Source organism: Lacerta agilis, chromosome 1, assembly GCF_009819535.1.
Source record: "Lacerta agilis isolate rLacAgi1 chromosome 1, rLacAgi1.pri, whole genome shotgun sequence".
Taxonomy (NCBI): Eukaryota; Metazoa; Chordata; class Lepidosauria; order Squamata; family Lacertidae; genus Lacerta; species Lacerta agilis.
The window spans coordinates 22,738,292-22,752,420 of NC_046312.1; the positions used below are offsets into that span (position 1 = coordinate 22,738,292).

The window sequence follows — 14,129 nt, forward strand, 5'->3', positions numbered from 1 at the left end:
GCAGCAGGAGGCCCCATTAGCTAAAGTGGTACCTCAGGTTAAGAACGGTTTCAGGGTAAGAACAGACTTCCGGAACGAATTAAATTTGTAACCAGAAGGTACCACTGTAAGAAACTTTGCAGGGAAGTGTGCTTATTAACATTGTTAATAAACTGCAGGTACTTTATTAGAATTGTAGAGTTGGAAGTGACTGCAAGGATCATCTAGCCCAACGCCCTGCAATGCAGGAATCTTTTGTCCAACATGGGGCTCTAACCCACAACCCTGAAATTTAACAACCTCATTCTCTACTGACTGTATAACTCTAGAGAGAAAAGCTCAAATAACAACTCTTTATTTTAGAAAAGAGTTGGAGTCAAATACAGTCCTGCATATCATTATTTTTTGTGAGCCTTTAGGTCAGGGGTCAGCAAACTTTTTCAGCAGGGGGCCGGTCCACTGTCCCTGAGACCTTGTGGGGGGCCAGACTATACTTTGAAAAAAAATAATGAACGAATTCCTATGCCCCACAAATAACCCAGAGATTCATTTTAAATAAAAGCACACATTCCACTCATGTAAAAACACGCTGATTCCCGGACCGTCTGCGGGCCAGATTTAGAATGCGATTTGGCCGGATCCGGCCCCCGGGCCTTAGTTTGCCTACCCATGCTTTAGGTTGTTTTTTTTTAAAAAAAACTGTGACTGAACTGGTATACGCACGACTACAGTACCACACAAGGCGTATGAACTGCAGTTCAGACAGCATGATTTGAACATGCACTACAAGAAACTCAGGTTTCCTTTGGACCACTTTAAAACCATTAGAGCCCCAATGCCTTTTGACAGTTGCAGGATAACTGCATGAATATAGCAAATGTGCTTTGCAGAAACTGAAGTTGAAACCAGGCTTCCCAGAACTATAAGGGTGTTTCAAAAGGTAATAGCAAAATGACTGCCCAGAATGTTGAAAATGGCTGTTATTTTCTGAAATGCCTTTGAATGATGCACTTGTACTCCCTTGGTATGTATAAGCGGCACGCTGAAGGGAAGTAGGCTTTAATACCTAGGAATTATGATTTTGTTCCTTTCCTACGATCTTCATATTTTCTTTCTTGCCATTTTCAGTGGCGTTACCTACCTATAAAGCCCATTTCTACTACTTTACACAGAAAATAGCAGTGAAATTGCAGCAGACTCTGAGCAGAAGATATGCAGTGCAAATTTGCGCTGTCTCTCCCCACTCCCACCCCCGCCATCTTACTTTTTCCTTTCCCTACTTCTGTCTTAATGTTTTCCACTCTCACTTTTATCACTCATCCTCGGTTCCATTGCCCATCCTAGGTTACTGCAGAATGTTAGGTCCCAGGAAGGACAAGAAGTCACATTCTCTTTGTGTTCCCATACACTCTAACTTTCCCTATTTGCCAGGAGCCTTCCCTTTCCTTGGTTACCTGTCCCAAGTAAATTGTTATTATTATGTTCCCATTTTTGCCCTTTTGGGGATGTCCTTTGAAATGGTGGCATGTGAGCTGCTGGAGTTGTCATTTTCAAGGTTTCTCCTCCTGGTTCTTCAGCGGTCAAATCTCTTGAGCAGGGTGCAGATTCTTCTGCCACCCCTAGCTTTTGGGGGCAGGGAGTTCCTTGGCAAGATGCCCTTAGTGAGCCCCACCCAAATGGGCCCCCCTCTTTGTAGCCACTACCCCTTCCCCCCTGTTTTCCCTTCTCTTGCCCTCTTCTGCTTACAGCTGCCAAAATAAAGTGGGTGAAACAAGCAGGGGCTTCTCCTTGCTCCCTATCACCACTGCCTTTCTCATCTAGTTAGTTAGTTAATTGAATTCAAGGATGGCTTCCCAGAACAAAACACCCCAAATTGTTTGAAACAAAAATTAAAATGTTGGAATAAATTGCAAAAACATATTAAGAACGTAGAGTAAAAAAAAAAAAAAAAACACACAAAACCCCCCCACCAACCAATAATTGGTGCAGCTCAAATGCCTAGGAAAACTAAAGCTTATTTTCCTGGTGCTAAAATGAAAGTTGGTGCCAAGCGGGCCTCCATTCCATAGATAAGGATGGGGGCTTTGCCTGACATCATGAAAGCAATGCACAACATGACATTTTACAACCTGCAGAGGCACATTTTGAGCTGCAGCAGCATAATATCACACATTTGTGTTTTTTAAAAAATATATCGCCAGCTCAAAGAACAAATGCACCATCTTGGCTTTCAAAACCAGTGCAGGACGGCCCTAAATGAAACCAGCATAGCACAAGAGAGAGTTGCAGCCTTCAGCAATTCATGATGCTCACAGATAGCAGTTTTTAATTTGGGTAGAGAGGTGTTACAAGTGTAGCCTTATTTTCATCTGCGAAATGCGGGAGGCGGTATCACTCTTGGTTTTAACTTAGCACCTTGGTGTAGCTGCTATATGCCAGAGAAGAAAACAACCACAAGAATGAGGTGGATGCCTGGCAGGGAAAACAGATAGAGTGCTCTAAGCCTCTTGTCTATTTTCCTTTGCTGCCTCCGTTTACTTGCTATGAATGGTGATCTCGTGTGCTAGAAAAGACTTGCCAAGAACGTTATTTGCCAGTGAGATCGAACTGATGACTTGAAATAGCTTGTTTATGCAACAACATTCTTTCATTTTTTTTCCTTTAGCCTCATCTGGCTCTTTAATAATGACTGTTCAACAAATTATTACTTGTTTAATTGCTCTTGTACAATTTAGGCAGTATAAACTATCTTGGCTTTGCACAATTTTATTTTGAGATGAAAAACCAAAGGGCACCAACCACTATGCTATATCTTTTATGTGACTTTTGTGGAATAGTGAACTTCCCTATGCACTTGAGCTAGGGTTAGCTTGTGGTCCTGTTGCTCATCATTCAGATAATTAGACTTCATTGTTAACAGGCCTGTTATCAATAGAATCCCTTCTTGCTTTTTGTGAATACTTAATTCCTGCCTGTTTTCTCTTAATTCCTCAGCTGATTTTGGAGATTATGACCAATATGAATCACAGGAATTTCTACAGAGATTTGCCTTGTTTCCTGTGGTAAGAATAGCTCATTTCTCCCCCCCCCCCTCTCTTCAATTCCATTTTTGGAAATTACTGGAAAAAACTGATGTAGAATTATCAGAAGTAAACACATTCTGCCTGGTGGTTGCTAATATTTTTATTTTGTCTTTTAAACCAACAGATGTGTGTTAGTCTTTATTGTATCTTTACTTTATTGTAATTCACTTTAGAGGATTGCCTGAGAAGCTTTATAAATAGAAATAGTTTTTAAAAAAAATCATTCTTCAAAAGTAGTACCATTCTTTACTAAATCCCCCCCTTTTTTTTCAAAAGGGTCATTTAGATACCCTTCCTGTTCTGAAAACTTGTTTAATGTTAATATCATAATAAAAAAACCTGGGAGAAGTTAAAATATTGCTTCTTTCAAGGCAGTAGGCATAACTCCCTCCTGCAGTGAGGCACTGACCATGCCATTTAGTCAGTCACCTTCTAGCCCGTTTTATCAGCCATGGTGGGCAGGAAGGGATGAAGAAGGCATATTGTTGGTCTCACTGCTGCAAGCATTCCACATCAGTGGGCTGAAGCCACTGACCCCACAAGGTGTAAATCTTGGTTGTTCCCAGGACCTCCCAACAGATCTGAACCAACTGTGGTATCCAGTTCAGTACTGATCCAAGTGATTTGGCTCTCAAAATGATTCACAAATCTCTCACCTCAGGCTACTGACTGGTTCAGTGTCAGTGATTTAACACTGTTCTGAGCCAGCTCGTTTACCACTCTGTAAACAGCCCTGCTTGGAGATCCACTGAAGATGCAATAGAGACAGAGAGTGATGCTCTCCTCACCTGCCATGTGGTAGGAATGGCTGTGCATTTGCACCTCTGTTTGGTCAGATATGTGCCAAATTTAGCGCCACCTATGCTCTAGCCCAGGCTTCCGCAACCTCGGCCCTCCAGATGTTTTGGCCTACAACTCCCATGATCCCTAGCTAGCAGGACCAGTGGTCAGGGATGATGGGAATTGTAGTCTCAAAACATCTGGAGGGCTGAGGTTGAGGAAGCCTGCTCCAGCCACTGACCAACCTCCTTCATAGCCCGGAACTCCTCAGGAAACTCAAGGAGCCTACTGGACTCTTCATGAGCAGAGAGATTCCACCCTCTCTGCCTAAAGGCAGTTGGTCAATCCCTCAACAGGAGAGCTCACTATCCAATTACCACCCATTAAGTATCTTGCATATGCACACATGGATGTTTTCCATGCTTTCACCAGGTCGCCATTCCCTACCACACCATATCTCACCAAGAGGCTGGGTTAGGGCACCTACTGGTTGTTCCTGGTATCAACCCGCCAGCAACCAAACATTCCAAGGACTAAACACCCTCACCCAAGTGGCTCCCAATGGGGGGGACACCCTTTGGTGGTGAGCCCACCGCCCAAGGCAGTGCTTCTTAAGGAGGTACTGATGAAGGCAGACACAGGTGCCTGCAATCAAGAATTGCTGAGTCAAGCCTGAGTGGGCCCTCTAGGAAGCCAGGCTCTCTCTCACAGAGCTAAACTGCTCTGCAAGCCTACCAGAAGTTGAGATAGCAGGCAATAGATGTTAAAGCGCACTACTTGCTCTCTTCCTGGGTAGATAGCCCTGGCTTCTCCCTCTGCCGCTGCCTGGGGTATGTGAATGTTAGCCAGCCCTTCATTAGGTTTGGAGGGTTGTGAATTTACATGGGAGGAAGGCTCATGGTTTCCGTTCTGTTGCTTAAGGGTTGGTTGCAAGATGAAAAGATCCTGGAAGAAGCAACCCAGAAAGTGGCCTTACTCCATCAGAAGTACAGGTAATGGTTCTGAAATTGTGCTGCTGTTTCCGGTCTGAATGTTGCTAGATGAGCTTGCTCACATATGGGCTAGTGCAGATGTAGCCCTGGTTCTGTGCTAACTAACACCAATTTAAGCTAAACGTGATTTCCAGTTTTCAGAAAGTTGCTTCAAAGAGGGTTAATAGAAACCCCGGTTTGCTTTAACCCATGTTGTTGTCAGCATGTTATTAGAGGGAGAAGGAGAAATTTTGCTCAGATATTGGGCACAGATTCCTTGAGTGTGGGTTTGTTGTTGCTAACCACATTTTTCAGAGATCCAGCATTATTTCTGCACTGGCCCCAAGCCAGAAGGCTGCAACGAACCTTTTGAGTACCAGAAACCTGACCATTGGAGATATATAAAGCAGGGAAAACTATAAAAGCCTTAGAATTATAATCCTAGATATAATTCTTAAATGCCCTGATATTTCATGATAGGGCAGTAAAATACTTCTATCAGCAAATATCTAAAAAATAAATAATTCCACAGGTGTTTATGGAAGTTAAACTGGTTGCTTTTTGCAGTTTTTCCCCCCCTGCAGCAACAGATATTGCACCAAATGTACCGTATTTCTGTTGGGGAACATACAAAAACAGTGGACTCTTGACATGCTAAAAGAAGCAGTCTAACCTGCCTCAAGAAGCTATGTAGCAAATTGAATTTCCTTTTTCATTTCTGAAGGGGCCTCACTCCGCCTGATGCAGAAATGTTATATATGCAAGAAGTTGAGAGGATGGAAGGATATGGTGAAGAGAGTTATCCTGCGAAGGTAAAGCTAAGTTTCATCTGTGAATTTGTTGACTGTTTGTGCCATGACTTCAGAAAGGCACAACTATAATAAAAAAAGAATCTCTCTCTCTCTTTGCATTTTTTAAAAAAAGATATGCTATGCTTACTCAGGCCTAAGTCACTTTGGCTTGTTACTTACAGTTCTGAGATACTGGAAATTTTTTGCCGAAATTTCAACAGATTGCTCAGGTCTCTGTATAGCATGCAGAATTTCTGTACTTAAAACATTCCAGATTTTCAGTTTGGAAACAAATTAGGTAAACAGGAACATTGTTTGATTCTTTTATCGTGTATTTTATATTGCATTTTATGTAGAAAGGCAGGGTTGTTAAAACACAATCAATTTTTTATTGTTTTCACATAAATCCATAAAAAGGCAACTATCCATATGCATCAACACAATAAGAAAAAAGTAATATACCAAATACTGTACACAAAGTCATAATATACCAAATAATAAACCATATACCAGACACGAACCCACAATATTCCAAATAATAAACACAAAGCCATAAATTTAAAAAGGTCTTCTTGCTTTAGACCAAACTTCCCGTCCACTCCTTACTTCAGTTACTCATCACTAACTTGCTGCCGAAACATAGCAGATTATTAACAGAATTTAAATAAATTTTTATCTATCTTAGGTCTCACATCATACTTAAAACTACTACTGAAATTACTCAAATGCTGCAACAGAGTTTAAACTGCAACAGTTGTTTTTCAAATATATTTTGAAGACTACCCATTTTGAGATAAATACTTGTTTTGGTTTTGTTCTTTATTCTTTCAGACATATTATCTAGTTCTGCATATTCATCCAACTTTTGAATCCATTCTAGCCTTGAAAGAACTTTATCATTCTTCCAGTTTGCTGCAATAAGAACTCTTGCTGCGACCGTGGCATATAAAAAGATCTCTCTTACATTTTTGGGAATATCTGAGTCTGTAATTCCCAGAAGAAAGGCTTCTGTTGTTGTTTTTTTTATTAAAGGAGATATTTAGCATTTCAATTTTTAATATATCTAATGAGCTTACTTTGCATTGTTGGCGCAAATTCAGAGCACAAACATGGGAGCAGGGTGCTGTGGGCAGGGTATGGCGAATGGAGCTATTGCCGCAAGGAAAAAGGTGCAAGCGATAAGCAATTTCTGTACTGTGATTTGTATCTTTCAGGACAGCCAAGGAAGTGACATATTCATCGGAGCTTGTCTTGATGGAATCTTTGTGAAACACAAAAATGGTCGGCCTCCCGTAATCTTTAGGTGAGCTCATTTCCTGCAATGGTGATTCTTTTAAGAGTCCTTGTCCCTTAACCTTTAGGTGCCCAATCATGTGGTCAGTTCATACCTTGTGATTCCCTGTGTTGCAGGTGCATGCGTGCGTGCATGTAAGTAAGCGTCCAGCCAACCAAATCATAAAACCTCCTGAAGCAGAAACTTTTCAAAGTAGCTAAGAATTTTTGCAACTATGTGGGAAATAGCATGGCGAATTCAGATCCCCTCTTATACACATGCAGTTAAAGCAGAGTGCTTTGTGAGGCCTCTGGAGGTCTCTCTCTCTCTCTCTCTCTCTCTCTTACACTCTCTTCTTTCCTTACCCCTGCCTAGGTGGCATGACATTGCTAACATGTCCCACAACAAGTCCTTTTTTGCATTAGAATTGGCAAATAAAGAAGAGACTATCCAGTTCCAAACTGTAAGTGAGTGAGATTTTATTTATATGCATTTTAAATAAAATGTATGGCATGAGAAAGGAGGCATAAATCACCTGTTGGCTTTTAGATATCAGACCTTTGTAGACCCAAACTGTGGTCTTTTAAATGTGTTTTGGGGGGGGGGGTTACTGGTGTTTTTCCGTTGTTGTTGTTATGTTAATGTATTTTGAGTTTTCCTTTTGTATTTTTATGTTGTAAATAGCCCAGTGATCTTCAGATGAAGGGCTGTACTGTATATAAATTTAATTAACAACAACAATGGCTGAGTGGGATTCTGTTCCTTTCCACTGTCCTTGATGTTTATGCAGCACGAAGATAGGCCAAAGCAGGCCCTTAATTTGGTCCTGAGAATCCTCAGGAAAGTGATTTGAAAGAGATGCATCTAGCCACTCATTTTGTCTTACATACAATCTCTTTTGTTTAACAGGAAGACATGGAAACGGCAAAATATGTGTGGAGGATGTGTGTGGCCAGGCACAAATTTTATAGACTAAATAAATGTAGCCTGTAAGTATAATAATCCTTTAGTGAATCTCCCTCCGTAGTAGTTTATATTCTGTAATTTACTACTTGAACACCTTAACCAAATAGCTTTGTTTCTGAGTGCAGACTCCTGAGACTGGAACTTATTTTTCAGCGTTCAAACAGGAGCCGTATCTGAGGCCACAGAAGTCTTATTCTTGGTGCTGAATCTAAGAATAATGTATTGCAGTGGTTTTCAACCAGTGTGCCGTGGCACCCTGGGGTGCCTTGAATGATGGCCAGGGGTGCCACGGGCAACACTGGCCTCTGTCCCTCTTTCCTTCCCTTCCCCTCCCCATGCCCTCTTGCATCTCTGCCTCCCAAAGGCTTGCACAGCTGTTTATTGCAGCAGCCCTGGCTATAAGCTCTGCAGGTGAATGGTACCTCTGGGAGGCACCTCTGGGGTGGGGTGGGATGGGATGGGGGCTGAGCAGCTCAGAGACCAGGGATGGCAGCAGCTGCCTGGAGGACTCCCAAGGAGAGGGGAAAGAAGAGGAGGTTAAGGGAACACTACAAAGGAGGGTGTTCAAAAATGGGTGAGAGGCTGCTAGCTCTGCAGACAAGGGGTGACATAATTGGGCTCCTGAACCCAGGGAATGTAGTTGGTCAAGGGAGCCATGGACTCAAAAAGGTTGAAATATTTATTTATTTATTTATTTGTACCCCCCAAATCCGGCTGGGTTTCCCCAGCCACTCTGGGTGGCTTCCAACAAAGATTAAAATACATTAAAATGTCACACATTAAAAACTTCCCTAAACAGGGCTGCCTTCTGACGTTTTCTAAATGCCAGGTAGTTGTTTATCTCTTTGACATCTGATGGGAGGGCGTTCCACAGGGCGGGCGCCACTACCGAGAAGGCCCTCTGAAAACCTCTGATGTATTGGATCCAAAGTACCTTGGGTTAAGGGTGCTTAAAGGATTCTGTTTTTGTGAATTCCAGAGCAAACTGACTTCACACCTCCTGGAATAATGTGTGGATCAGAATGTAATTATCCTTCAAGTTTCACAGTCCTCCTACTGTATAATAAGAAGGTCCAGTGCTATAAGATGGGTTTTGTGAAGGGGTGGTTAGCCAACAGCCCTCCAGACATTTTTGGACTCCCAACTCCCATCAGTCGACATTAGGAGGGCCACGGCTTCCTCACCCCCAGTGTAGTAGCAGACAGCTCCCAGTGGACAAAGGTGCATGTTACAGGATTACCAAGATGTCTCACAAAGGCTTGGTTCTCTTACTGGAAGTATAACAAGGTGCAAAAGGATTCCATTTATATGTCACATGCTCCCATGAACCTGTTCCTATGAGGACTTTTGTCAGAGAACATCTGTGTTGTGGGAATGGTGCAGAGAGAATGGCCTGGCATTTGGAAGAGCTGCCGTACAACTGATTGCCTGAAGAGGGATGAAGGAAGAGGCCAGAAATCCAAAATGGTGTCATTTGGGGGAGAGGTCCAGTGCTATGTCTTTTAGAAAGCAATGCTTGTTACAGTGCGGTGATGTTAGATGTTATGTCTGCCCCCTCGTATCCTCCATGATTTGAACAAGCCACTTTATTAAAGCTTAACCAGGAACAGTTTCAAGAAATTACTCTTAATTTTCATTATCACTTTACCAGAACACTTTTATAGAAATATAGGAATTTTTGTTGAAGGGTAGTCTAAAAATATAATAATAAATCATTTCTTTTATTACTGCGAACACGATCTGTTTTTTATTGCTTTGCAATATTATGGTGTAATAAATGTCAGGTGTTGTGACAACACTAACTCAAGTCCCTTAGAAAACCACCCACAGCCAAATAAATCTATCTCCTCCCTTCTATTGGGTTTCAAATACAATGAGATTTGAGGTGGGGAAACTGTGATGCAGCTGAGCATCGTTTTGTCTGTCCTTGTTTCTTTAAGATACACAACTAGCGTTTTTTCTTCTAGCTGTGTGGACTAGGAACTTACTTGCTGTAAAACAGGAACAGAGACTCTTTGACTCCTAACTCATGCCTGCTGTCCAAAAACACATGACCTCAGAAACCACATCTTTTCCATCCCTGTCGTAGACTAATCAAATCATTTTCCTATAGACTCTGCTTTATCTTTTCAATTTGTGATTATAGGAGGGACTTGGGTGATCATGACTATAGAAGCACCCTTGAGAAGCCCACTTGACAATCTCTTGAAATGTCTCCTCCATTGATAACAAGCATCCTTTTTTGTTATAAACGTGTTGTTTCATTGTCTACATTTTGTCTGCATGTACCTTGTCTTTAGAGACTCCCCAGATTCTCCGCCTGAGGAAGGCTCTCAGAAATCTTTCCTCATTCTTTCCTTTCCACGCTTTCCAATCCTTTCTCGTCCTTCTCTGCTCAAAGGGTGAGCCAGTGAACATTCTTTCTTTCCTTTTGTGTTCTTTGCATGCGACGTATTTGTACTGCTCCCCTGTTAGCTCCCATGATAACCAACACAATGCAGCCGTGCATTGCTCAACTCTCGGAGGCAGCGTATCTCTGAATATCATTGCTGGGCATCAGATGTTGCGGGGGAACACTGCTTTTGGGCTTCCCATAGGCATGCGATTGGCTCCTGCGAGAACAGGACCCCGGACTGGGTGGGCCATTGGCCTGATCCAGCAGGATCTTCTTATTGTTACAGTGGGGACAAAATGCCCCCCCTCCATATGGCATTAAACACATGAGCAGGCTGCGAGGGTGGGGTGAAATAATTGCTTTGGATTCAGGCCAAGCATATCTAAGGTTGGCATGGGCAGGGCTTTTTTTTTCCAGCCAAAACTCAGTTCCGGCACCTCTCAGGTGGGCACTATTGCCATTACAAGAGAACAAGGGAGGCATTCATGTTGAGTTCCGGCACCTCTTTTTCTATAAAAATAGCATTGGGCCTGGGCTTGTTCTGTTACAAACTGAACATACCGGATGGGACAGAAAGATTAATGATACTGCTTGATCCCCAACTTCAGCGTAAGTTAGTGAAGTGATAATGTGCACCGTAGGACCAATTTATGCAAGAAGTGGGGTATGCCTTGTGCAAGGTTCTGCACAGGTCACAAAATGATTTATTTCCATTGTAACACGAGTGATTAGACCAGGAGTACTCTGCACTGCGGCCACCATTATGTGTTATTTTTGGCTAGTAGCTCCATCTGGCAAGGAGCACAGCTGGGACTTTCTGCAACAACTGAGGCAGGAAGTGCCCTGAGACCTGATGGATCAATTAATGCTGGTGTGTCATGAATGTGCTGCAGCGGCTGCAGGAAGCGCCCATGTCTTACTTTTAGACGTAGTGGTCTTTCCTGTGTTTCTCTTCCCTGTCGCTTGCAGCGACAGATGGACCCAGAGCAGATAGGGGAAACAAATTAGATTGGGAGGATCTGGAGGGGGGTACAGAAGGAAAGAACTCAAATGGATTGAAAAGGGCAGGCAGGTATGTTTAAGCCAGCAGTAGATAACTTACGGTCCCTGAAATGTTGCTGAGCTACAAGCCCCATCTTTGTTGACTGCTGGCTTTGCTGTTTGCAAGAGGTGAGGCTACAAAAGTCCAGGTTCTGGTCCTTGCCATATTGCAGGAGTGCGGCAGGAGTGTGTCCCTCCTACAAGCCAGGCAGGGCTTATTATTGGGACATGGGTTTGCCTCTTCAAACAAGGACAGCTCTTTCCTCTGTTACCAGCATGCCTGAGCCACTCAGAGGTGAACTGAGCAAAAGTAGTAAATTGAGCAGCCTGATCTATCTAATTAATAAAGACAAAGAACCAGGTGTGTTTAAGGTTTACTTGGGAATTCACTAACTATGAGCAAATATATCCTTGCGGCAAAACCTAGCCATGCAGTTATGAATACAGCTACAGTATGGGCAGGACTGCTTGAGGAGTACTGTACTAGATTGCCAAGCAAAATGCTACTGTCTCCTTCCAGCGAAATCTGAGTTGTCCTCCCTTTGAACACCTGGCATTAATGCAGTACATGCAACATGAGCATTGATGCCACCATTTCCTGATGGAGAAAGGATGTTCAGAAAGTCACAATATTTTCTTCCATTTGCCTTTCTTGGTGGCCTCTCTCTTACAATGGAGTAACAAGCACTTCACACTTTTTGTCCCCAAGACTACAAGCCTAAACACACTTAACTAGGGTGGGGGGAGTCCCTTTGAACACAGTGAGACTTACTTTTGAGTATGCATACATAGGACCGCACTGCTTCAAAATCTGTTTTTAAGTGTGTAACTTTGCTTTGTAGACAAGCTCAGGCGGTGACCGTGAATCCGGTTAGAAGAAGGTCCTCCTCCAGGATGTCTCTGGTAAGGTCTTTAGCTCCAAGCTCTTCCTTATTCTCTGAGGTTTCATTTAAAAGGTTATTAATTAAGGAGGAAAGGTTTCTCATTGGTTGAAGGGCTGTTGATAGGAGAAACTAGAAAAAGCTAGAAAGGACCGATTTCCTTTGTGGTGGATGGGCTGCTGACTCCTATGTGACAGAAGGCCCTATGGATTTGAAATAAGCACTAGAAATCTGGTTTAGTCATGAATATTTGAATAGCCTATCAAAATTTGAAGTCAATGAGAAATTTAAAAAAAAAATCTGAGCACTTTACCTTCTACTCTCATACAAAACCCTACAACTACAGTATTTAATGGGATTGCAAAACCATAAAAGAGGCCCCATCACCACCACCTGCTGGCTTTAGCAGTTTCTGCACCTCAGTTAAACTCGCTTGTATCTGTCAAAAACTTCCACAAAGTCTTTAACCTCAGACCCCAAAGACAATTTCTGTTCTAAAGCACATCCCCCAAAGACAAAATTGCAGTGCCCAACTCATTATGTTTATGGACAGGGTCAAACAATCCCATATTCCACGAACAGCTGTTTCCTCTGCCTCACAAAACTTTACACAGATCAGTGTTAATTCTCCTGAATTCGAAGAGATTACCCTGAACAGCATGTCCTGCAAAAGCCTAAACAGACTGGCTTGTTCCATCTACAATTTGCAGCTTGAAATACCTGAAAATGGTCTAGTCAGGGACTGCCTCTGCCATCCACTTGTCAATTTCCACTTAACCCAACTTTTTTGCTTCCAGGGAGGACAATGGCAATAAAGTGCCAATGACTTTAGGTCTCAGGGCTTCCTTAGAATCCAACAGACACCCCCATTACTGCTATCATGAATTCAAGAGCCATATTTCATTCACCAAATTGCATTTGACCAATGACTCGGACAGTGAATCGGTTTGGATTATTCTGTGAATATTCCTGCTTTTAGGCTAATCCCTTTAATTCAGGTATAGGCAAACTCGGCCCTCCAGATGTTTTGGGACTACAACTCCCATCATCCCTAGCTAACAAGGCCAGTGGTCAGGGATGATGAGAATTGCAGTCCCAAAACATCTGGAGGGCTAAGTTTGCCTATGCCTGCTTTAATTAAATAAATAAATAAATCTAAACTTCTTCCCTAGCTGTTTTTTGCTGGGAGGAAGCTGTCCCCACTCATGTCCTCATCATAGCTGTCAACTTTTCCCTTTTCTTGCGAGGAATCCTATTCAGAATAAGGGAATAAGGGAATTTCCCTTAAAAAAAGGGGAAAGTAGACAGCTATGGTCCTCATATCACACTGTGACTCAGCAGCCAGCGTAGTAGGTTCTTCTTTGTTAAGATACAAAGGCTAGTTTTGCTATACTGTACCAACTCTATTGGATAATCCAGGTTTTGCACAACTGGAGTGAGTAATTTCTTCATATTAGCCTTGAGTTGGCTGTTACATGCTTATTGGTTTAACTTAGATACTGCTGATTGGATGATTGGCAGGTGCTCTTGGCTGCGCCCTGTCAACTTCAAGAGATGCATTTTAGCTACCCAAGGTTGTGTTTGCCTGATTCAGCAGTTTTCTTGCAGACATGGGAGTTCCAATAGGTGTAGGCTTCCCCCACCCCACCCCGCAGCTGTGGACATCCTATTCTGTTTCTAGTCCAGAATTTCCCGGACATAGCAGGGATTCGGCCGTTGGAAACGGCGTCCAGGTGGAAATTGCTTTGATGTCTGGGAAAATCCTGATGTATGACGACCCATGTCAGAAGTGTAGATTTTGGCAAATTTCCTTTTTAAAAAGCTCAAATACTTCCTTTAAAAAACCAAACAAACCGATTTTGCAAAAAAAAAAACCTCAACGACTTTGGCCCAAAACTTATTTTTTCCAGATTTTGCTTTCACTTTGTGAAATATGACAACCCCAAATAAGTTAGCTAGTTAGAATGAA

General features: G+C 42.5%; 1 protein-coding gene across 6 annotated transcripts in view; it reads left to right on the top strand.

The window, feature by feature from the left end:
• Window positions 1-14,129, top strand: part of PTPN21 (protein tyrosine phosphatase non-receptor type 21) — a 49,743-nt gene that overhangs the window by 19,711 nt on the left and 15,903 nt on the right. For 3 of the 6 annotated variants that reach the window (XM_033141537.1, XM_033141546.1, XM_033141555.1), the window contains exons 5-12: window positions 2,974-3,041; window positions 4,764-4,834; window positions 5,538-5,625; window positions 6,819-6,907; window positions 7,253-7,340; window positions 7,787-7,866; window positions 10,144-10,245; window positions 12,122-12,182. In XM_033141537.1, the coding sequence (XP_032997428.1) occupies window positions 2,974-3,041; window positions 4,764-4,834; window positions 5,538-5,625; window positions 6,819-6,907; window positions 7,253-7,340; window positions 7,787-7,866; window positions 10,144-10,245; window positions 12,122-12,182 (647 nt within the window). The remainder of the gene's footprint in view (window positions 1-2,973; window positions 3,042-4,763; window positions 4,835-5,537; window positions 5,626-6,818; window positions 6,908-7,252; window positions 7,341-7,786; window positions 7,867-10,143; window positions 10,246-12,121; window positions 12,183-14,129) is intronic. The other 3 variants (XM_033141564.1, XM_033141572.1, XM_033141580.1) reach the window with 1 other exon arrangement.